The 24087-nt window shown below is 44.0% G+C and overlaps 1 protein-coding gene across 6 annotated transcripts in view; it reads right to left on the bottom strand.

Moving 5' to 3' along the window:
- Positions 1-81: 81 nt before the first annotated feature.
- The window catches only part of ZSWIM5 (zinc finger SWIM-type containing 5), a 187694-nt gene continuing 163688 nt past the window's right edge, over positions 82-24087 (bottom strand). For all 6 annotated transcript variants that reach the window (XM_008265350.4, XM_051857847.2, XM_051857848.2 and 3 more), the window contains 3 exons: positions 4376-4539; positions 3814-3895; positions 82-3128 (listed from right to left, as the gene is read on the bottom strand). In XM_008265350.4, coding sequence (XP_008263572.4) covers positions 2266-3128; positions 3814-3895; positions 4376-4539 — 1109 coding nt within the window. In that variant the 3' untranslated portion in view covers positions 82-2265. The remainder of the gene's footprint in view (positions 3129-3813; positions 3896-4375; positions 4540-24087) is intronic.

Raw genomic sequence — 24087 nt, 5'->3', positions numbered from 1 at the left:
GTAGGCAGAGTCAACGCCCCACCCACGCTGGAGCAATGCAGAAGGGAGAGAAGGCCTAATTCATTGAGAGAACACAATATCTGCTTTTAGAAAACGTGACCCATGATTTATTCATAGAAAAGCACTGTGAGTTCACACACTTGCTAAAAAAGGGGCAATTGTGATACAGAAATGGGAGTGGCTTGTCTTTTTGACCAACCCATTGGGCTGAGGTGTTGTAGGGGCCCTTGGCTGGACAGTAAGACTCCAGTAGCCACAAACAGCAAATACAACTTACTGGTCAGTTTGCAATAAAAAAGGTGACATAAAGAGTTTACCAAACAAAGGAAAAAGCAGACAGGTCCTTAGTTCACACTCTAGCTATACCACCCCTTCTCTATCAAGCCCCATCCCAACTCAGGAACTAAGACAGGAAACAGGAAACACCAAGACACTGGTCTCCAATTGACTCATTCAAATATCTTAACTACCTCCTAAAACAACTCCAGGCTTAGCACAGGGGTCAGGAAGTAGCAGGAACATAGCAGAGTGTGGCTGTCGGCTGGGGGTTTGCCCTCTAAGGCTAAAACTTAGGAAGGGAAAGGCCAAATGAATACCAGCCCCAGCCTCCAAATCAGTGACCAACAGGACTGTGACAAAAGCAGGCAAAGGAAGTCTGAGGTAGAAAGACAGGGAGGAAAGCAAGGATAGGGTAGGAACTGTAGCACTAAAGCAGTCAGTCTCAGGGCAGAGGGAGGCGTGCTCAGAAGCTTGTTAAACAAGAGAGAATGGTGACCTCAGGAGGCACAGGGATGGTGAACCAATGTTCAGCTGGTGAGAGAGACTAACAGGAATGAAGGAGAGATCTGGCAAAAGGAAAAAGGACACATTTATGCAGATGCTCAAACAGAACTACACAGACGTACCTACATGTAGCAATACCCTCAGTTACACACACACACACACACACACACACACAGATCCCTGGGGAGCAGGCATCACACAGGTACAAATATGTTGATACACATGCCCCCATGTGTGCCTAGATACACATACACATTAAAAACGCATAGACAAGAACGAGTACACTTATACCCAGATAGGCATTCTCACATGTATATGTCACCCTGAAACCCATGGTACAGCACACACATGTATTCACACACACTTGGGCACAAAAGTAACAAGTACACGTCAAGATATATGTGCATATACAGACTGGCATGCACAGATATATCTACATACATAGACCCAGGTACTTAGCCAGGCTTGGCACAGGGGTCAGGAAGTAGCAGGAACATAGCAGAGTGTGGCTGTTGGCTGGGGGTTTGCCCTCTAAGGCTAAAACTTAGCAAGGGAAAGGCCAAATGAATACCAACAACTTAGCCACGAAGATAGACACACACACACACACACACACACACACACACACACACACATGAAACCAGATGCTCTCTAACACAAAGGTGGTCAGAGTAGATGAGTATGAGCTCAGCAGCTTCCCAAACCTTCGTCTTCTCCCTGCACTTGTTTCTCAGGGGCTCAGCAGGCTCTCGGAGAAGCTGTATGAAGCAGGAGCAGGAGCTTCAGTGTCTTCATAGCTTCATGAGGTGAAAGTCAAGTCCAGTCCTGGCCTATGCCCATCACCTACCACCAGTTCTTGCCTCATCAGCAGGCTGGGGTTTCTGCATAGATTGGACTTGGGATTTATTCCAACTGGCCATTTTCTTCCCTGCCACCCTCATTCTTCCGCTACCAATAGCATACACTCTACAAGGGAAACCTGAGAAATGGTTGTGTCTCCTCAGAAAACAGGCCTAACCTCCCACCCACAGCTACTTCAAGTGCCCATCAAATCAGAAACAGAATTATAAATAGTTACAACTTTACAATAATTGGCAACACATATACTATAGTATTTACAGTACCATAAATGCTTGTTTCTCTGGTTAAGCAATCCCTGAGATGGAACAGTGTTCTGTGTTTGCCAAGGGGGGGAGGGCCAATGCCCAGGACACGCAGGATATAGGGCGTGAGGTGGCATGTTGTGGGGTTTCTGATGGATCTGCAGGGCCCGGCTCCTCCAGGAACAGTGGGCTGTGGTGAAAAGCTTGCCAAGGCAGACATATTGGCTACAGCTAGACTCTCTCTGTCTTTAGCCCTGTGGTCCTTTGGCCTCAGCCACAAGTGCTCAGAAATCTCTCAGGGTGGACAACGTTCCAGGTCCTTGGCCTGACCTGATGTATCTGGGAGCTCAGGCTGCCCTGCGGGGAGACATCTGCCTTCTCAGCCAAAGCGCTCGCGCACCAGCAGCATCAGCTTCTTCTTGCCTTTGTAGATCTGTTTGAGGTTGTCGATGAACTGGGCAAACTGCAGGTGGCCGTCCTGGGGCAGCAGGAAGGTCTCTCGAGCCTTGCTCAGGAACTCGATGAACTCTCCGTAGTGGCGGGGGCTGATGTGTGTCAGGCGTGAGTGTGTAGTGTTGATGTAGGCATTGATGGTGGCATCCAGCAGCTGGCGCAGCGGAGCCTTGTCAGTGGACATGAGTTTTCCAGAGCTGCGGCGGCCTGGGATGCCGGCCAGGCCGGGTGCAGTCACTGTGCAGCGCCGCAGGATATCAGACAGGACTGTGGCGCAGTGCACACTCTTCACCACCAGGGGGATGAGGGCCGCCAGCTCATTCTTGCCCAGAGAGTGGCTGAGGGCACATGCCCAGAGCACATCATTGATGGCGGGGTGGGTATCCTGGTTGTAGGCCAGGTTAAGATGGCTCATGGCTAGGGAGGCCAGCTTGAAGGCACGCAGCGGGTAGCCACGGAGCTCCATGTAGCGGGCAATGGTGAACAGCTGGGAATGGGTCATGCCACCGGCAGCAGCATCAATGGCAATCTGGTAGGCTGCCTCAAAGGCGATGTGGTCTTTCTCACAGAGTGTAAGGGCTGACAGGGCACAGCTCTGAGGATCCTTCATAGCACACTGCAGGGCCAGCGTGCGAGCACAGCTGGCCAGCTCCTCCCTCTGTGGGTAGTCAAGACTGAGGCGCAGGATAGTGGTGTGGGATACGGCTGTGGCAGCTACAATGCTCGTAGCCTCAGTCGGGGTGAAGAGTGTGTACCAGCTCTGCAAGATGCTCACCAGGGCCCGCACACCTGTCAGGAAGAGCCTGAGCTCAGCTGTGGCCATCTGGGTCCCGATCCAGGTCTGCCCAGACTATCATGCAGGGTCTGAACTTGGCCTGTAGAGATGTGTCCTCCCTTCTCCTTAGCAGGCTTGAGATGATCTAAGGCAAACCAGGGTAAGGGGAGCGTCCTGGATGGCCAGATCTAATCTGGGGTCTCTTCCTAAACCTTTCTTTCCCAGGTAGCGGGCTGGCCGAAGGTTTCTGCAGTGCCTTAGCCCTCACAAGGATGCAGCAGTAGAGCCTGTGGTTTGCTCGCTGCCAGGCCCCAGGTAGCAGGTCTGCCTGGCGTTCTAGCTCAAGTGGGGCTTCCGAGGGTAGAGTTCTGTGCTAGCGCTTTGGACTCTAGAAGGGATCTAAACCTTCAAGTTGTGTGGGATTTGAGAGGGACTGAATCAAACCATTGGGCTCAGGGGAGCACAAGAGCACTGCTGGGGAAAATTCACCCTCTCAGACATGCTGGCATTGGGCTGTGGTCCAAGCAGGGAGGGCAGAACTTAGGCTGCCTGAACAGAGGCCACGTTCCCTTACCAGCATCCTACCCTCGCCTAAGCCATGAGAATAGTAATATGAGAGCTCTAAGTACTTTTTGTCCTGTCTCAAGAGTAAGGCATTGAAACTCTTGTCCCTGGCATAGGGGGAGGTGGGAAACTCACCTACTTCTGTAGCACAGGTCACCAACCATCGCACCATCTCCCGGCGTCTCCAGTTAAGGGTTGATAAGGTCATCCGCATCACCTGTGTGAGAAAGGGGCGTTGCCACTGGGCTAAGCTCAGCTGCTGCGACTTCCCCGTCCCCAGCCCCACCGTCATTCGTTTATGCGGCAGAGGGTTTTTCCGTACTTCAAATGCAGCCTCTGCCATGAGCAGGAGACACAGGTTTAATTTCTGCTCCATCCCTCCCACCAATCGAATAGGAGGCTTTTCTGATGATCTACAACAAAGTCCTGATGTCCACACCTTATCTGACTTGCAGGAATGGAGAGGTAGAGAGAAGACAGGGGCCCCATGGAGCCTAAAGCGACGTTGCTTTTAGCTAGAACTTCAAAATGGAGCTCAATTTTTAAAGTCCTACCTTCTGCCTAGCCTAGAACTTGTGTTCTGGAGACACAGAAGAGCCAGGTTTAGCCCATGTCCATGTTCAGTCCCCCAGGGATCTTACCTTTTGAGAATTGTCATTATGCCATAGGCTGAAATCAGGGATTTCCTACCCCATACCTGTAACCCCAGCTCGAGGGCCACATTGAGCAGGGTGCTGTCCGTACTACTATCTGTGGGAGTAGCAATCTTGAATGCATCCTGGGCCAGCTTGAAGATGAGGGAGGAAGAATGGATGTGCTTCTGTATTGCTTCCAGAATTGTTCGGAGCCTCAGAGTGTCTCCTATAAGGGCCGAGAGAAGGGACAGGGACAGGGTCTATTTTAAAGTTTCCTAAGCAGTCAGGTATTGGTTGAACTAGCAGTTGTCAATTCATTATTTCTGAATGCTACATCCCTTCTGTGTGGGAAAGCTGTGACCACTGAACCCTCCGAGGTGCTATGCCACAGTGCTGGCCCCTTTCTGCCATCTTAAAAATAATTTTTTAAAAATTAATAGACTATGCTTTAAGAGGAGTTTCAGTTTTACAGAAAACTAAAAAAAAAAAAACAGTACAGAGGCTTCATACACATACTTTGTTACTAACATCTTATTCGTGTTCAACCATTCATCTTCTGAAGGGTTCTGAAGGATATCTTGGTTGCTTCTAGTTTGGGGCAAGTATGAATAAAGATGCTACAAATGTTCATGTGCGGGTTTTTTGTGGATATAAGTTTTCTTTTTTTTTTAGTTAAAAGATAAATTTATTTTAGAACAAAAATGTTGAAATCCATGTATAGTTTTTTCACGTTACACAATTTCCAAGAACTTTTTTTTGGGGGTGCATATACATTTATTATAGTCACATTTTCCTATTGAATTGATTCCTTAATCATTACATAGTGCCCTTCTTTATCTTCTTTTTTTCCCTTGCTTAGTATTTATTTATTTATTTTCCCCAAGAAACATTCTATTTAAGGAATATAAACTTCATGAATTTTCATTAGTACAACTTTAGGAATATAGTGATTCTCCCCACCATACCTGCCCTCCCACCCATACTCCCACCCCTCAACTTCTTCCCTTTCCCATTCCCAGTCCCATTCTCCACTAAGATCCATTTTCAATTAAATTTATACACAGAAGACCAACTCTATACTAAGTAAAGAGTTCAACAATTTGCATGAAACTGTTTCTCAACAGTTGAAACAAGGACTGTTCAAAGTCATTGTATCTTGAACTTAATTTCACTTTTTTAAGAAACAACTTTAAAAAAATTATTTATTTATTTGAAAGTCAGAGTTACAGAGAGAGAGAAAGAGAGGCAGAGAGAGAGAGAGGTTGGTTTTCCATCCGCTGGTTCACTCCCTAATTGGCCGCAACGGCCAAGCTGTGCTGATCCGAAGCCAGGAGCCAGGAGTTTCTTCTGGGTCTCCCACATGAGTGCAGGGGCCCAAAGATTTGGGTCATTTTGTACTGCTTTCCCAGGCCATAGCAGACAGCTGGATCAGAAGTGGAGCAGCCAGGACATGGCACTACAGGCAGTGGCTTTACCTGCTATACCACAGCGCCGGCCCCTGAAACTTAATTAACTTTAAAGAAGCACCCAAGAATGATACATCTTTTGCGAGCACTTAGACATAAGTATAATACAACACTTTGAGGACAGTGGTCCTTCATGGGAAGTTAGTGCACAGTGACTCCCGTTAATTTAACAATTAACACTCTTATGTATGATGTCAGTGATCACCCAAGGCTTTTTTTTTTTTTTTTGACAGGCAGAGTGGACAGTGAGAGAGAGAGACAGAGAGAAAGGTCTTCCTTTTGCCGCTGGTTCACCCTCCAATGGCCACCGCACTGCGGCCAGCGCACCGCGCTTGATCCGATGGCAGGAGCCAGGTACTTATCCTGGTCTCCCATGGGGTGCAGGGCCCAAGTACTTGGGCCATCCTCCACTGCACTCCCGGGCCATAGCAGAGAGCTGGTCTGGAAGAGGGGCATCCGGGACAGAATCCGGCGCCCCGACCGGGACTAGAACCCAGTGTGCCGGCGCTGCAAGGCAGAGGATTAGCCTAGTGAGCCACGGCGCCGGCTACCCAAGGCTTTTGACATGAGCTGCCTAGGCCTTTTGAATCTAAAAACTCTGTCAGTATTTAGACAAAGCCATAAGCAAAGTGGAAGATCTCTCTTCCCTTCAGAGAAAAAGTACCTTCTTCTTTGATGACCACTTCTTTTCACTGGGATCTCACCTATGGATGTCTTTCATGTAGGATATTTTTTGCCACAGTGTCTTGGCTTTCCAAGATGCTCTTGTGGGCTTTTCAGCCAGACCAGAATTCCTTATGGACTGATTCTGAGGTCAGAGTGCTACTTAAAACAATTGTCATTCTATGACAATTCTGCTGTGTGGACTGCTTCCCATGTTGGGGAATTCGCTCCTTTTTAATTTTATTATTACCAGACACTTATGGATATGGATGTAGCTTTTCAACTTATTTGGGAAAATATCTAGGAACATTACTGCTGGATCATATGTTAAGAGTATGATTAGATTTGTCAAAAAAAAAAAAAAAAAAAAGAAAGAAAGAAAGAAAGAAAGAAAACCTGCAAAATTGCCTTCTAAAGTGGATGTACCATTTTGCATTCTCACCAGCAATGAATAAGAATTCCTGTTGCTTCATATTCCTGTCAGCATTTTGGATTTCCGTCATTCTAATAGTGTGCAGTGATGTCTCACTGTTATTTTAATTTGCAATTCCGGGGGCCAGCACTGGAGTGGTGGGCAAAGCTGCCACCTGCAGTGCTGGCATCCCATATGGGTGCCGGATCGAGGCGTGGCTGCTCCACTTCTGATCCAGCTCTCTGCTATGGCCTGGGAAAGCACTAAAAGATGGCCTAAGTCCTTGGGCCCTTGCACCTGCCTGAGAGACTTGGAGTAAACTCCTGGCTCCTGGCTTCAGATTGGCACAGCTCTGGCTAATTGCAGCCAAATGTGGAGTGAACCAGCAGATGGAGGACCTCTCTCTCTCTTTCTCTCTCTCTGGCTCTTCTCTCTCTGTGTAACTGTGACTTTCAAGTAAAATAAATCATTTTTTAAAAAATTTGCAATTCCATAATGACATATGAGTATAATGTTGATCATTTCATATACTTGTTTGCCATCTGTATATCTTCTTTGGTGAAGTGTCTCTTAAAATCTTTATCCCATTTAAAAACTGGGATTTCTTATTCTTGAGTCAAAGAATTCTTTGTATATCTGGGAAACATATCCTTTATCAGATATGGTTTTCAAATATTTTCTCCAAATTTGTGGCTCGTGTTTTCATTTTAACTATTTTTCACAGAGCACAAGATGGTGATTTTAATGAATTCCAACTTTTTTTTTTTTTTTTTTTGCTTTTGGTGTTGTCTCTAAAAAGCTGTGGCAGATGTCTGTTGTAGCTGTTAAGATGCTGCTTGTGAGGCCACAGCCCATATCACAGTGTCTGCATTCAAATTCTGGCTCTGCTTCCCATTCTAGTTTTCTGCTAACGTGCACCCTGGGAGGGAGCAGGGTTTCTGCCTCTCATGTGGGAAATCCAGGTTAAATTTTGGGCCCCTGGCTTTGGCCTGGCCCAGCCCTGGCTATTGCAGACACGAATGAACCAGCAGATGAAAGATCTCTATCTTGGCCTCTGTCTCTAAATAAATTAAAATACATTAAAAAACCAAGTTGATGCCAGGGATGGAAATTTAGCCTAGGGTTTAAGAGGCATGTTAAAATGCTTGTATCTCCTATCAGAGTATCTGGGTTCAATATTCAGCTTTTGCTCCTCACTCCAGCTTCCTGCTAATGCTGACCCTGGGCAGGAGTGATGGCTCAAGTAATTGGGTTCCTGCCACTCACAATGGAGACCTGGACTGTGTTCCAGGCTTTAAGCTCAGGGTTGGCCCAGTTCTGGCAGTGTGGCTATCTGGGGAGTGAACCAGCAAGCAGGAACACACAGACTCTCTCTGCTTTTTAAATAAATGAATAACTCAATAAAATTTAAATTTCAAAAGGCATTGCCATATCCAAGGTCACCTAGATTTTCTCTAATGTTATCTGCTGGAAGTTTTACAGTTTTATGTTTTTGTGGAAGGTGTCAGGTGTCTCTATATTCATTTTTTACATGTCAATGTCCAGCTCTTTTAGCACCATTTGTTTAAAAGACTGTCCTTTGATGCTTCATATCCATTAACTATAAGTATGTGAACACTTCTGTCTGTTCTCTTCTATTGATCTACTTGTTTATTCTTTCACCATTACCACATTGTCTTGATTACTGTCCCTTTATAGTAAGCATCTAGGTTGAGTAGTATCAGACCTGCAAAAAGTTTATTGATATTTACAAAATAATTTGCTGAGATTTTAATTGGAATTATACAGCATCTATAAATATGAAGAACTGATGTTGACAACAGTCTTCTAGGGGCTATCTGCAGTGCCGGGATCCCATATGGGCACCAGTTCAAGTCCCACCTGCTCTACTTTCAATACAGCTCCCTGCTAATGTGCCTGAGAAAGCAGTGGAGGATGGCCCAAGTGACTGGGCCCCTGAAGCTCCAGGCTCCTGTCTTCAGCCCCAGCCACTTCAGCCCTATGGGGAGTGATCCAGCTGATGGAAGATTTCTGTCTCTGTCTCTTTCTCTCTTTAACTCTGCCTTTTAAATAAATAAATAAATAAATCTTAAAAAAAAAAAAAAAAGCAAAAAAACAGCAGAGCAGTCAGGAATCAAACCAGCACTCTAATGTGGAACGCTGGTGTGACAGGCAAAGTCCTAACCCGTTGTAGCACAATGATGGCCCAGGAACTTTCTACCTTCAAATTTCATTTGTTCAATGCTGGCATATAGGAAAGCAACTGATTTTTGTATGTTAACCTTATATACTGCAACCTTGCCACAGCCACTTATTAGTGAAAGCTAGAGAACACACTCCTACCTGCTGGATCACTTCGAAATGCCTGCAACAGCTCCAGGCCAGGCCTGGAGCCTAAAGGAACTCAATGTTGGTCTCCCAAGAGGGTGCATCAAACCTACCAGAGTCTCAATCAAATCCAGGATGCAAAACTCTCAGCCACTAACTAGACCAAACCCCTACCTCCTTTATTTATGATATCAATAACTGATGTCTCCTTTCTTTTTTCTTGGTTAGCCCAACCAAAGAAATAGCTTTGCTTTCATTGATTTTTTTTGATATTATTTCTCTGTTTTCAATTTTACTGATTTCTGCTGTGATTTTTTTTTAGGTTTATATTGCTCTTCCTTCTCCATTTTCTTAACGTGGAAGCTTTACTTATATTACTGTCCTCTGTTGTCTTAGTGTGGAAGGTTACTGATTTGAAATCTTTTTTTTTTTTAAAGATTTATTTATCTATTTGAAAGTCAGAGTTACACAGAGAGGGGGGAAGACAGAGAGAGAGAGAGAGAGAGAGAGAGAGAGAGAGAGAGGTCGGTCTTCCATCTGCTGGTTTACTCCCCAAATGGCTGCAATGGCCAGAGCTGCACTGATCTGAAGCCAGGAACTAGGAGCCAGAAGCTTCTTCCAGATCTCCCACACAAGTGCTGGGGCCCAAGGATTTAGGCCATCTTCCACTGCTTTCCCAGGCCATAAAAGAGCACTGGATTGGAAGAGGAGCAGCCAGGACTTGAAACAGTACCCATATGGGACGCCGGCACTGCAGGCAGTGGCTTTATCTACTATGCCACAGCACCAGCCCCATGGAATCTTTTTTTTTTTTTTTTTTTTTAAGATTCATTTCATTTACTTAAAAGGCAGAGCTACAAAGAAAGAAGGAGAGACAGAAACAGAAAGAGATCTTCCATTTGCTCTTTCACGCCCTAAATGGCCATAACAGCTAGGGCTGGGCCAGAAAAAAGCCAGAAGCCTCTTCCAGGTCTCCCATGTGGGTTCATCGGCCCAAGCACTTGGGCCATTTTCCTTAGCCAGGAGCTGGATCGGAGCAGCCAGGACTGGAACCAGCGCCCATATAGGAAGCTGGCGTTGTAGGTGGTGCCTTTACCTGCTATACCACAACAATAGCACTGAAATCTTTCTTTTCTAACATGTACATTCAATGTTATAGATTCTCATCTAAGCATCGCTTGCATATCACACACATTTTGGTGAACTATACTTTAATTCATGTAGTTCAAAATATTTTAAAATTTGAGACTTCTTGTTTGATCCATGTGTTATTTCAAAATGTGCTGTTTTATCTCCAAATATTTAGGGATTTTCCAGGTTTTTTTCTGTTATCAATTTCTAGTTGAATTTCACTGTGGCCTGAGAGTACATTTTTAATTAATTGTATCCCTTTAAATTTCTTTTTTTTTTTTTTGGAAGAGTATTTCTTTTTTCTTTTTATGTATTTGAAAGGCAGAGTTACCAAGAGGCAGAGGCAGAGAGAGTGGTCTTCCATCCACTGGTTCACTCCCCAGTTGGCCGCAACAGCTGGAGCTGCGCCAATTGGAAGCCAGGACCCAGGAGCTTCTTCTAGGTCTCCCACGTGGGTGCAAGGGCCCAAGGACTTGAGCCATCGTCTGCTTTCCCAGGCCATAGCAGAGAGCTGGATTGGAAGTGGAGCAGCTGGGACTAGAACCAGCACCTATAATGGGATGTCAGTGCTGCAGGTGGCAGCTTTACTCACACACCATTGTGCCAACCCTTCCCTTTAAATTTATTTATTTTTTATTTATTTTATTTTCTAATTTTTTATTTATTTTTATTTTTTTTTGACAGGCAGAGTGGACAGTGAGAGAGAGAGAGACAGAGAGAAAGGTCTTTCTTTTGCCGTTGGTTCACTCTCCAATGGCCGCCGTGGCCGGCGTGCTGCGGCCGGCGTACCGCGCTGATGCGATGGAAGGAGCCAGGTACTTATCCTGGTCTCCCATGGGGTGCAGGGCCCAAGTACTTGGGCCATCCTCCACTGCACTCCCTGGCCACAGCAGAGAGCTGGGCTGGAAGAGGGGCAACCGGGACAGAATCCGGCGCCCCGACCGGGACTAGAACCTGGTGTGCCGGTGCCGCTAGGCAGAGGATTAGCCTAGTGAGCCGCGGCACCAGCCATCCCTTTAAATTTATTAATGGGGCCATTTCTGTTATATAGTAGGTTAGGCACCTGCCTGCGGTGCTGGCATCTCATATGGTCGCTGGTTTGAGTCCTGCCTGCTCCACTTCTGATCCAGCTCTCTGCTGTGGCCTGGGAAAGCAGTAGAAGATGGCCCAAGTGCACAGACCCCTGCACCCGTGTGGGAAACCTGGAAGAAGCTTCTGGCTTCAGTTCAGCCCAGCTCTAGCTGTTGCTGTCATTTGGGGAGTGAACCAGTGGTTAGAAGATCTCTCTCTCTGTATCTCCCTTTCTCTCTCTGTAACTCTGCCTCTCAAGTAAATAAATAAATCTTTAAAAATTTATTAAGATGATGGGGCCAGCGCTGTGGCGCAGCAGGTTAACGCCCTGGCCTGAAGATCCAGCATCCCATATGGGTGCCGGTTTGAGTCAAAGAGAGAGGTCTTCCATCCGCTAGTTCACTCCCCACTATAGGTAGGCCTGTGTTAAATTCTCCAACTGTTATAGTGGTTTTGTTTATTTTTCTTTGCAGTTCTACCAGTTTTTGCCTCATGTATTTTGATGCTTTGTTGTTAGATACATAAACATTAAGGATTGCTAGGTCTTTTTAGGGAACCAACTCTTTATCCCTCTTTTCCAATTCTGTAATCTGCCTCGTCTGAAATTATTTTAAGTACTCCAATTTTGTTTTGTGTTAGCATGGTATATCTTTTATTATCTCTTTACTTTTTGTTGAAGAAATCTGTAGTTAAAACATAATTTTAGCTGCCACCATGGCTCAACAGGCTAATCCTCCGCCTAGCGGCGCCGGCACACTGGGTTCTAGTCCCGGTTGCCCCTCTTCCAGGCCAGCTCTCTGCTGTGGCCCAGGAGTGCAGTGGAGGATGGCCCAAGTGCTTGGGCCCTGCACCCCATGGGAGACCAGGAGAAGCACCTGGCTCCTGGCTTTGGATCAGTGCGGTGCACCGGCCAAAGCGCGCTGGCCGCGGCAGCCATTGGAGGGTGAACCAAAGGCAAAGGAAGACCTTTCTGTCTGTCTCTCTCACTGTCCACTCTGCCTGTCAAAACAAACAAACAAACAAACAAACAAAACCATAATTTTAGCGTCTGGTGTTGTAGCACAGCAAGTTAAACTGCTGCCTGTGATGCCAGCATCTCATGAGTGCTGGTTTGAGTCCAGAATGTGCCACTTCTGATACAGCTCCCTGCTAACATGCCTGGGAAAGCAGCAGATGACCAAGTCCTTGGACCCTGCCACATGTGGAGACCTGGATGGAATTCCAGGCTAATGGCTTCTGCCTGGCCCAGCTCTGGCCATTGTGGCCATTTGGAGAGTGAGCCAGTAGATAGAAAATCTGTCTCACCCTCTAACTTTACCTTTTCAAATAAATAAATCTTTAATAATTTTAAAGAGGGTGAAAATCAGGGCCGGCGCTGTGGCGCAGTGGGTTAACGCCCTGGCCTGAAGCGCTGGTATCCCATATGGGCACCAGTTCGAGAACCAGCTGTTCCACTTCCTGTCCAGCTCTCTGCTATGGCCTGGGAAAGCAGTAGAAGATGGCCCAAGTCCTTGGGCCCCTGCACCCATGTGGGAGACCCAGAAGAAACTTCTGGCTCCTGGCTTCCAATTGATGCAGCTCTAGCCGTTGCAGCCAACTAGGGAGTAAACCAGCAGAGGGAAGACCTTCTCTCCCTCTCTCTGTGTAACTCTGACTTTAAAATAAATAAATAAATCTTTAAAAAAAAAAAAAAGAGGGTGAAATAACAAACTGTCTATATTAGTATGTATACTTTGCTGGGAGAGTATCATTTTCTAGACCTTCTTGTTCTCAGTGTAGCTAGCTGGTATAATATGAACAGAACAGAGGGCCAGAGTGCTGACAGCATATATAATGTTTAAAGCCCCAGTCTCTATTTTCATTAGAAAATAAAATACCTGCAAAGGTAAAACATATAAGCTCAATTACAGAGAAGTTAAATATCTGCCTAATGGTACTAGGATAAAAATGAAGTCCAGTGAAGTCCAGTCAGTATTTGTACTTTGGTTCTTCTTGCTTAACACTGTCCCTTTTTCTTTCTTTCTTTTTTAAGATTTATTTATTCACTTATTTGAAAGTTAGAGTTACAGAGAGAGAGGGAGAGACAAAGAGAGATCTTCTATTCACTGGTTCACTCCCCTAGATGGCTGCAATGGCCAGGGCTGGGCCAGACCAAAGCTGGGAGCCTGGAATTTCTTCCAGGATTCCTACATGAGTGGCAGGGGCCCAAGCACTTGGGCCATCTTCTGCTGCTTCTCCCAGGCCATTAGTATGGAGCTGGATTGGAAGTGGAGTAGCTGGGACACAAACTGGCACCTGTATGGGATGCTGGCATTGCAGGTGGTGGCGTTACTGGCTACACTACGACACTGACCCATCTCTTAACTTTTTTTTCTTTTTAAAGATTTATTTATTTATTTGAGAGGCAGAGGCAGAGGCACACACACACACACACACACACGGTGGGGGGGGGAGGGAGGGAGGTCTTCCATCTGCTGGTGCATTTCCCAAATGGCTGCAACAGCTGGAGCTGGGCTGATCTGAAGCCAGAAGCCAGGAGCCAGGAGCTTCTTCTGGGTCTCCCAAATGGGTGCAGGGGCCCAAGGACTTGGGCCATCTTCCGCTGCTATTCCAGGCACATTAGCAGGGAGCTGGATTAGAAGTAGAGCAGCCAGGACTCAAGCTGGCACACATATGGGGTGCTAGCATTGCAGGTGGTGGCTTTAGCTATTTGACAGGTAGAGTTATAGACAGTGAGTGAGAGAGACAGAGAGAAAGGTCCTCCCTCCATTGGTTCGCTCCCAAAATGGCTGCCACGGCCGGCGCTGCGCTGATCAGAAGCCAGGAGCCAGGAGCCAGGTGCCTTTTCCTGGTCTCCCATGCCGATGCAGGGGCCCAAGCACCTGGGCCATCTTCCACTGCCCTCCCAGGCCACAGCAGAGAGCTTGACTGGAAGAGGTGCAACCGGGACTAAACCTGGAACCCATATGGGATGCCAGCACTGCAGGCAGAGGATTAACCTAGTGAGCCATGGTGCTGGCCCCCAGCCCCTACTTTTTAAAGTTTATTTATTTGAAAGGCAGAAAGAGAGAGAAAGAGAGAGACATTCCACCTGCTGGTTCATTCCCCAAATGCATGCAACAGTCAGGACTGGGCCAGGATGAAGTCAAGAGCCAAGAACTCTATCCAAGTTAATTATGTGGGTAGCAGGAACCAAGTACTTGAGCTGTTATCTCCTGCACCCCAGAGTGTACATTAGTAGGAAGCTAGATCAGAAGAAGAGTAACTGGAACTACTCAATTATATTGAGGCACTTCAGTATGAGATACAGGTTTCCCAAGTGGCAGTTTAACCTACTGCACTGTAATACCTGCCCCACTCTGTCTCTTTATTGATTCTTCTATCTAGGTGACACTGTAAAATAAAAAGTATACACACACACACACACACATATGTATATATAATTTGCTATCTTAACCACTTTAAGTGTACAATTTAGTAGCATTATTCATATTCACAAGGTTGTACAAACACCACTATTTTCAAAAATGTTTCATTGTTGCAAACAGAAGCTTTGTACCTATTAAGCAAGTTTTACATTGCCTCTCTCTTGCACTCCCTAGTAACCCCTAATCCACTTTCTGTCTCTATGGTTTACTTTTTGGGCACCTCATATAAATGGAATAATACAATATTTGTTTGTTTATATCTGGCTTATTTCACTTGTCTTAAAGACCATTCCATATAACATGTATCAGAATTAATTTCATTCCCGGGGCCAGTTTAGTGGCATAGCAGGTTAAGCTGCCGCCTGGGCAGCATCCCATATGGGTGTCAGTTCATGTCCCAGCTGCTCCACGTCTGGTCCAGCTCCCTGCTATTGCTCCTGGGAAAGCAGTGGAACATGGCCAAGTACTTGGTTCCCTGCCATTCACATAGGAGACCTGGATGAAGCTCCTGGCTCTGGCCTAGCCCAGCCCTGGCCTTTGTGGCCACTTGGGAGTAAACCAGCAGATGGAAGATCTCTGTCTCTTCCCCTCTCTCTTTCAAATAAATAAATAAATCTTAAAAAAATGTTCATTTCTCTTTACAACTGAGTAATATTCCACTGTATGTATATAACACAATTGTGTACATCTATTCTTATGTTGCTGAACACCTGGGTTGTTTTCAACTTTTGGGTACTGCAAAATTCTGAAATATTGGCATGTATGTACGAGCCCTTGTTTATAATTCTTTTGAGTACATACCTAGTAATGGAATTGTTTGTTCATAGTAATTCTCTGCTCAACTTTTTGAGGGACTACCAAATTATTTTTCCTCAGCAGCTGCATCACTTTAAATTCCTACCCTCAATGTACTAGGGTTTCAATTCCTCCATACCCCCCCAAAATCTGTTCTACTTTTTGATTAACAGTCATCTTAGTGGTATATCTCATTGTGGTTTTTATTTGCATTTATCTCATGATTAATACTGACATTGAACTGATTTTCATATGCTTATTGTTCGTTTGTATGTTTTCTTTGAAGAAATGTCTACTTGTCTTTTTTACATACTTTATTTTGTTTACTATAGGCTTGTAATATAACTTGAAATCAAGTCTGATGCCTCTAGCTCGTTCTTCTTTCTCAAGACTTATTTCACTATTTGTGGTTTCATATGAACTGAAGAATTCTTTGTTTTCTTTTTTTTTTTTTTTTTTGACAGGCAGAGTGGACAGTGAGAGAGAGAGAGACAGAGAGAAAGGTCTTCCTTTACCATTGGTTCACCCTCCAATGGCCGCAGCGGCCGGCAGACTGCGGCCGGCGCACCGCGCTGATCCGATGGCAGGAGCCAGGTGCTTCTCCTGGTCTCCCATGGGGTGCAGGGCCCAAGTACTTGGGCCATCCTCCACTGCACTCCCTGGCCACAGCAGAGAGCTGGGCTGGAAAAGGGGCAACCAGGACAGAATCCGGCGCCCTGACTGGGACTAGAACCTGGTGTGCCAGTGCCGCTAGGCGGAGGATTAGCCTAGTAAGCCGCGGCGCCGGCAGACATTTAGTTTCATTCTCTATCTTGGCTAGTGAGAATGTTGCTGCAAAAAACATGGGAGTGCAAATATCTGTTCAACATACTGATTTCATTTTTAAATCATTAAAAAATTTCTTTTCACTATTTGAAAGACAGAGTGAGAATGAGAGAATGAGAGAGATCTTCCCTCTGCTAGTTTACTCTCCAAATGCCCACAACAGTAAGGCCTGGGATAGGCTGAAGCCAGGAGACACAAACTCTAACTGAATCTCTCACTGGGTAGTAGAAGCCCCAAGAACTTGAGCTATCATCTACAAGAAGCTGGAGTGGAAGCAGAGTAGCCAGGACTCAAACCAGCACTCCAAATATGGGATGTGGGTGTCCCAACTGGCAGCTTAAGCCACTGTGCCACAATGCCCATCCCTGATATTACTTCTTTTGTATATATACCCAGTAGTGGGGATACTGTATTTATACCATGATGCTTCTTAAATTTCTGTAGCCAGTCTTCTGACATTCACTACTCACTCTAAATGCTCAAGCATTCATGGCATATTCTAGAGTGTTTAGTGGCCAACAAACCAGTCAGTGGTGTATTCAGTTTGCTTCACTACTGAATCCATTCAGTCATGGTTATATCAATATCTTCATTTTTGCTCTCTGAAAATTTTCCCTAGGCATCATTAGTTTTGATCATTGTTGTTCCTGTAAAACTTTTAATAGTTTATCTACTTTTCTCAAGTCATATGTGGTGTTAATTTCCACACTATATTAAGTAAGATATATATGATCAAACTTTGGCAGTAACCCTATTTTCTGTGCTACTGATAATGACAGAAACTTCCTTTTCTTCTTTTTACCCACAGACATACATCTGATTTTTGTGTTATTTTTACAGAGAATTTAAATTTAAGTTGACAAGATATCAATATCATAAAATTTTTAAAAGGCCACACAATATATGTGAATAGCAGAAGTGTCTGTGACTGGTAAAACTATTCAGAAACAACCAACTCCTCATGTCAGCCAAGGTTAGATTTAAAACTGTCAAATTTATGGAAAAAAAAGTTTAGGTTTTCATTTTTTTCAGATTCTGATATTTTGGATCTGAAGTAATGGGTTTATCCAGTCTCCTGTTGATGGATATTTAGAATTTTCAAATACTTTGCAATTACTAACAATGTTGAAGTAACCATGTACAAATATCATTTATACATCTATACACACATATTGGTAAGATAATCCTGGAAGTAAAATTTTTAGGTCAAATGATGTGTGTTTTAATTTTAATAGACACTGTCAAATTACCACAAAGAATCACCAATCCATAATCCCATTGGTAAAATAAAAGAACAATAATTTCTCCACATCTATAGCAACACAATGTTTTATCAAAAATTTTCCTTTTATTTTATATAAATTCAAACTTACAAGTTTCAAGAACAGTACAGAGATCTTTTATTCCTTTTGAACCATTTGAAAGTAACTAATTTGTTTTTTTGAAAGTAACTAATTTGATATTCCATCACTCCTGAATACTGTAGCATATATTTCTGACAATGACACTATTTTAAAAAAAATTTATTTATATGTTTGAAAGGCAGAGTGACAGAGTGTGTTCGTGTGTGTGGAGAAGAGAGAGAAAAAGACACACAGAGAAAGAGATATATTGATTCTCTATCCCCTGGTTCACTCCCCAAGTGGCTGCAATTGTCAGGGTTGGACCAGGCCAAAGCCAGGAGCCAGAAACTCCATCCAAGTCTCTCACATGGGTAACAGGGCCCCCAGAGCTTGGACCATCATTTGATGCTTTCCCAGTCATATTAACAGGGAGCTGGATAGGCAGCAGAGCAGTCAGGACTCAAGTCATGTTCTGGTATGGGATGCTGGTGCCACAAGCAGTGGCTTAACTTGCTGTGCCACAACATAGGCTCTGACACTATTTTTTCATATCCACTTTACAACCATCAAAGTCGTGAAATTATCAGTGATATATAACATTGATATATACCTACGATCTACCACAGACCCATTCAAGTTCCACCAATTGTCCCAATAATGTCCTTTATAGCAAAAGAATTTTGTATAAGATCATGTATTTTTTCATGCATCTTTTAGTCTTCCTCAGCTTGGAAAAATTTCTTTCCTTGACATTCATGATCTTGACACTTTTGCAGACTAGTTATTTTATAGTATGTAATTCATTATCAGTATGCCTGATGTTCTTCGTGATTAGCTGTAGGTTGCATTTTTGGTTGTAATTTTACATAATTAATGCTGAATTTATATTGTTTCCTATTTGTTGATAAATGATATTCGACTTGCCATTATTGAGGATATTAACAGAGATTACTCAAATAAAGTGATGTCTGCCAGGTTTCTCTGTGGTAAAGTTACACTTTTTTTTTTTTTGACAGGCAGAGTGGACAGTGAGAGAGAGACAGAGAAAGGTCTTCCTTTACCATTGGTTCACCCTTCAGTGGCTGCTGCGGCCTGCGCACCGCGCTGATCCGAAGCCAGGAGCCAGGTGTTTCTCCTGGTCTCCCAGGTGGGTGCAGGGCCCAAGGACTTGGGCCATCCTCCACTGCACTCCCTGGCCACAGCAGAGAGCTGGCCTGGAAGAGGGGCAACTGGGACAGAATCGGCGCCCTGACCAGGACTAGAACCTGGTGTGCCGGCGCCGCAGGTAGAGGATTAGCCTATTGAGCCACGGCGCTGGCCATGAAGTTACATGTTTTGTCATTACAATTCCAGGGGATTCCAATTCAATCCCATCAAGGTGGCATGTACCAATGCCATCTCACTAGTCCAAGTGATCAATTTCAGTTCACAATTGATCATAATGAAAGGACTAAGAGTCAAAGGGAGCACATAAACAAGTCTAGTACCTGCTAACACTAACCGATAGAATAAATAAAGGGGAAAGTGATCCAACATGGGAAGTGAGATACTCAGCAGACTCATAGAATGGCAGATGTCCTAAATAGCACTCTGGCCTCAGAATCAGCCCTAAAGGCATTCCGATCTGGCTGAAAAGCCCATGAGAGTATTTCAGGCATGGAAAGCCAAGACACTCTGGCAAAAAGATCTCTGTGAGTGAGATCCCAGTGGAAAGAACAGGTCTTCAAAGAAGGAGGTACCTTTCTCTGAAGGGAGGAGAGAACCTCCACTTTGACTATGACTGTGTCTAAACAAGATAAGAGTCGGAGAACTCAAGGGGCTTCCATAGCCTTGGAAACTCATGACCGGTGCATAGGGAGATTACTGATGCCATAAACAGGAGTGTCAATTTGTAAAGTCAACAACAGGAGTCACGGTGCACTTACTCCTCATGTAGGATCTCTGTCCTTAATGTGCTGTACATTGAGGCTTAATGCTATAACGAGTACTCAAACAGTATATTCCACTTTGTGTTTCTATGGGGGTGCAAACTGTTGAAATCTTTACTTAATGTATACTAAACTGATCTTCTGTAAAAAAAAAAAAAAAAAAAAAAAAAAGAAATTATCAATTCCCAACTTGACTCTCACTGGGATTAAACATGACAATAGGTCTGATCTGATTTCATCATCATTAAAAAAAATCATCTATTATTTTTCACTTTATGTTTCTATGTGGGTGCAAACTGTTGAAATCCTTACTTAATGTATACTAAGCTGATCTTCTGTATATTAAGATAATCGAAAATGAATCTTGATGTGAATGGAAGGGGAGAGGGAGTGGGAAAGGGGAGGGTTGTGGGTGGGAGGGACGGTATGGGGGGGAAGCCATTGTAATCCGTAAGTCGTACTTTGGAAATTTATACTCATTAAATAAAAGGTTAAAAAAAAAAGATAGAAAAAAAATTTATAAGCACTTTGTGGATAGAGACCTTAAGACAATGTAAATATCTCATTCCTTATATCAAGTGTTCACCTGCTAGCTTTACTATCCATTGATATTTTGTAGCTGAATTTAGTATTATATGGTTTTCAGATGCACTATTCTCATTTCATCATTCCCTACACACTTACCAGTTGGTATTCATATTAGTGAAAAAATTCATGGATGCCTATAAAAATTGAACTCAATGAGTCCTATTCATTGGATTATAAGCAGTTATATCATTATATATTTATTTACAGCTTTACTGAGTTGTAACCTGATATAAAATTATCAATATTTATTTAAAATATGAATTTTTATAACACAATTTGATACAATTTTTAAATATATGTATATGCCCAAGAAAGCACCACCACAACCAAGGTGATGAATGTATATATCATCCCCACTTGTGACTCTTTAACAAACTCTTCACTTCCATCCTAACCTGGTCCAATTCCTATTTCTAGGAAATCACTGATCTGCTTTCTGCTACGATAGTGCGGTATTTCTAGAATTTTATATAAATGGACTCATACAACATGTACTGTTCTCTGGTCTGGTTTATTTCAGTTAGGATAATTAGCCTGAGATTCATCCACGTGTTTTATTGCAAAGTAATATTCCATTGTATGATTATATCATAACTTGTTTATCTATTCCATTTATTGATGGACATCTGGATTGCTTCCAGTTTTTTTCTTAAAAATAAGGCTGCAGGGCTGGAATTGTGGTATAGCAAGTAAAGCTGCTGCCATTACATCAGCATCTCACATGGGCATCGGTTTGTGTCCCAGCTGCTACATTTCCAATCCAGCTCCCTGTTAATGGCCTGGGAAAAGCAGCAGAAGATAGCCCAAGTGTCTGGGCCTCTGCCACTCACATGCAAAACCCAGATGAAGCTCCATTGAGGCTATCTGGGCAGTGAACTAGTGGATGGAAGATTGTGCACTCTCTCTTTTTTTAAAAAAATATTTATTTATTTATTTGAAACTCAAAGTTACACACAGAAGGAGAGGCAGAGAGAGAGAGAGAGGGAGAGAGGTCTTCCATCCACTGATTCACTCCCTATCTGGCTGCAATGGCCAGAGCTGAGTTGATCTGAAGCTAGGAGCCAGGAGCTCCTCCCACGTCTCCCATGTGGGTGCAGGGGCCCAAGGACGTGGGCCATCTTCTACTGCTTTCCCAGGCCATAGCAGAGAGCTGGATGGGAAGTGGAGCAGCTGGGACTTGAACCGGCACCCATATGGGTTGCCGGCATGCAGGCAGCGGCTTCATTGGCTATGCCACAGCATCAGCCCCCTGACTTTCAAAATAAGTAAATAAACCTTAAAAAAAAGATAAGGCTACTATGAACATGCATGTTCAAGTATTTATATGGACATAAGCTTTCATTTCTTATGGGTGGAGTTGAATGGCTGGATCCTATGGATAGGTATCTTTTTACGATACTGCCAAATTGGGGCCGGTGAGCCCATACAGCACCGGTTTGAGTCCTGGCTGCCCCACTTCTGATCTAGCTCTCTGCTATGGCCTGGGAAAGCAGTAGAGGATGGTCCAAGTCTTTGGGTCCCTGTACCTGCATGGGAGACCCAGAAGAAGCTCTTGGCTCCTAGCTTTAAATTGGCTCAGCTCCAGCTGCTGTGGCCATTAGGGGAGTAAACCAGTAGACAGAAGACCTCTCTCTCTCTCTCTCTCTGTCTCTGCCTATGTCTCTTTGTAAGTCTGCCTTTCAAATAAATAAATCTTTAAAAAAAAAAAAAAAAAGGTCAGCGCCATGACTCACTTGGCTGATCCTCCACCTGTGGTGCCGGTACCCCGGGTTCTAGTCCCGGTTGGGGCACCGGATTCTGTCCCGGTTGCTCCTCTTCCAGTCCAGCTCTCTGCTGTGGCCCAGGAAGGCAGTGGAGGATGGCCCAAGTGCTTGGGCCCTGCACCCACATGGGAGACCGGGGTGGGGGGCACCTGGCTCCTGGCTTCGGATCAGTGCAGTGTGCTGGCTGCAGCGCGCCAGCTACGGTGCCATTTAGGGGGTGAACCAACAGAAAAGAAAGACCTTTCTGTCTCTCTCTCACTGTCTAACTCTGCCTGTCAAAAATGAATGAATGAATGAATGAATGAATAAAAATAAAAAGAAAGAAACTGCCAAATGATCTCCCAGAGGCTGTGCCAATTATATCACCACCAGCAGGGTGTGAGAGTTCCACATGTTTCACATCCTTGTCAACTCTTGCTATGGTCAAGTTCTTTTTGTCTTTGAAGTTTTAGCCATTTTCTCATTGTGGTTTTAACTCCTTTCTTGAAGGATTGATGATATTGGGCATCTTTTTGTTTATTTTAACCAGAATGTCATCTTTAGTGCAAAGATCTGTTCAGATTTTTTTTTTTTTTTTTTTTTTTTGGACAGGCAGAGTTAGACAGTGAGAGAGGAGAGAGAGAAACAGAAAGGTCTTCCTTCCGTGGGTTCACTCCCCAAATGGCCACCACGGCCTCCGAAGCTAGGAGCCAGTTGCTTCCTCCTGGTCTCCCATGCGGGTGCAGGGACCCAAGCACTTGGACCATCCTCCACTGCCCTCCCGGGCCACAGCAGAGAGCTGGACTGGAAGAGGAGCAACCTGGACTAGAAACCGGCGCTCCAACCAGGACTAGAACCCGGGTGCTGGCGCCACAGGCGGAGGATTAGCCTAGTGAGCCACGGTGCCAGCCTGTTCAGATCTCTGACCATAAAAAATGATTGCTCATTTTCTCATTATTGAGCTTCGACAGTTCTTTATGTATTTTGGAAGCAAGACTTACATGATATATGTGATTTGCAAATATTTCTTCCAGTCTCTGGCTCATGTTCTCATTTTCAACAATGATTTTTCAGAGTTTAAGTTCTTAATTTTGACAAGTCCAATTTACTAATTTTTTCTTTTATAAATTGTGCTTCTAGTGTTAGTTATATATATCTAAGAAATCTTTTCTAAGTTAAAATTAAAATGATTTTGTCTTATATTTTCTTCAAAAAGTTCTTTACAGCTTTTATGTTTAGGTCCTTGATCCATTAGGAGTTAATTTTTTTATATGGTTCATCATTTGTTGAAAAGACCATCCTGTTTATCAACTAAATTGGCTTTCTCTCTTAATCAAAATACATACGTATGGGTTTGTTTTGAGACTTTATTCTTTGTCTATGTTTATACCAAGTTACGTACTGATTATGACAACTTTATTATGAGTCTCAGAGTCAGGCAGTATTAGAATTCTGACTTTATTCTTCTTTTGCAAAGTTGTTTTTCGCCATTCCTCAGTCTTTTGTGTTACCATATTATAAATTTCTACCTAAAAAAAGTCTGTTGAGATTTTGATTGAGATTACGTTAAACCTATGGCTCAATTTGCAGAGAACCAATATCTCAATACTGAGTATTTCAATCCACAAGCACAGTATATGTCTCTCCATTTATTCAGGTTTTTAAATTTTCTCAGCCACGTTTTATGGTTTTCATTATAAAGTCTTGCATATTTATTGTCAGATTTATTCTCAAGTATTTTCTTGATACTATTATGAATGGTAATTCTTAAAAATTTAATTTCTGATTGTTGCTGATATGAAAGTTCTTTAAAAAGTTTGTGGAAAATGGAATTAAAGCTATTTTGCTGCAAAAATTTTTGAAATCCCTGCACATGAGGAGTCTTCAAAAAATTCATGAGTCCAGTGCTGTGGCTCACTTGGCTAATCCTCCGCCTGCGGTGCCAGCACCCCGGGTTCTAGTCCCGGTTGGGGCGCCGGGTACTAGTCCCGGTTGCTCCTCTTCCAGTCCAGCTCTCTGCTGTGGCCCGGGAAGGCAGTGGAGGATGGCCCAAG

The sequence above is a fragment of the Oryctolagus cuniculus genome, chromosome 7, assembly GCF_964237555.1.
Source record: "Oryctolagus cuniculus chromosome 7, mOryCun1.1, whole genome shotgun sequence".
Classification (NCBI taxonomy): domain Eukaryota; kingdom Metazoa; phylum Chordata; class Mammalia; order Lagomorpha; family Leporidae; genus Oryctolagus; species Oryctolagus cuniculus.
Note: the sequence above shows the minus strand (reverse complement) of the source record. Positions and strands in the feature narration are given on the sequence as shown.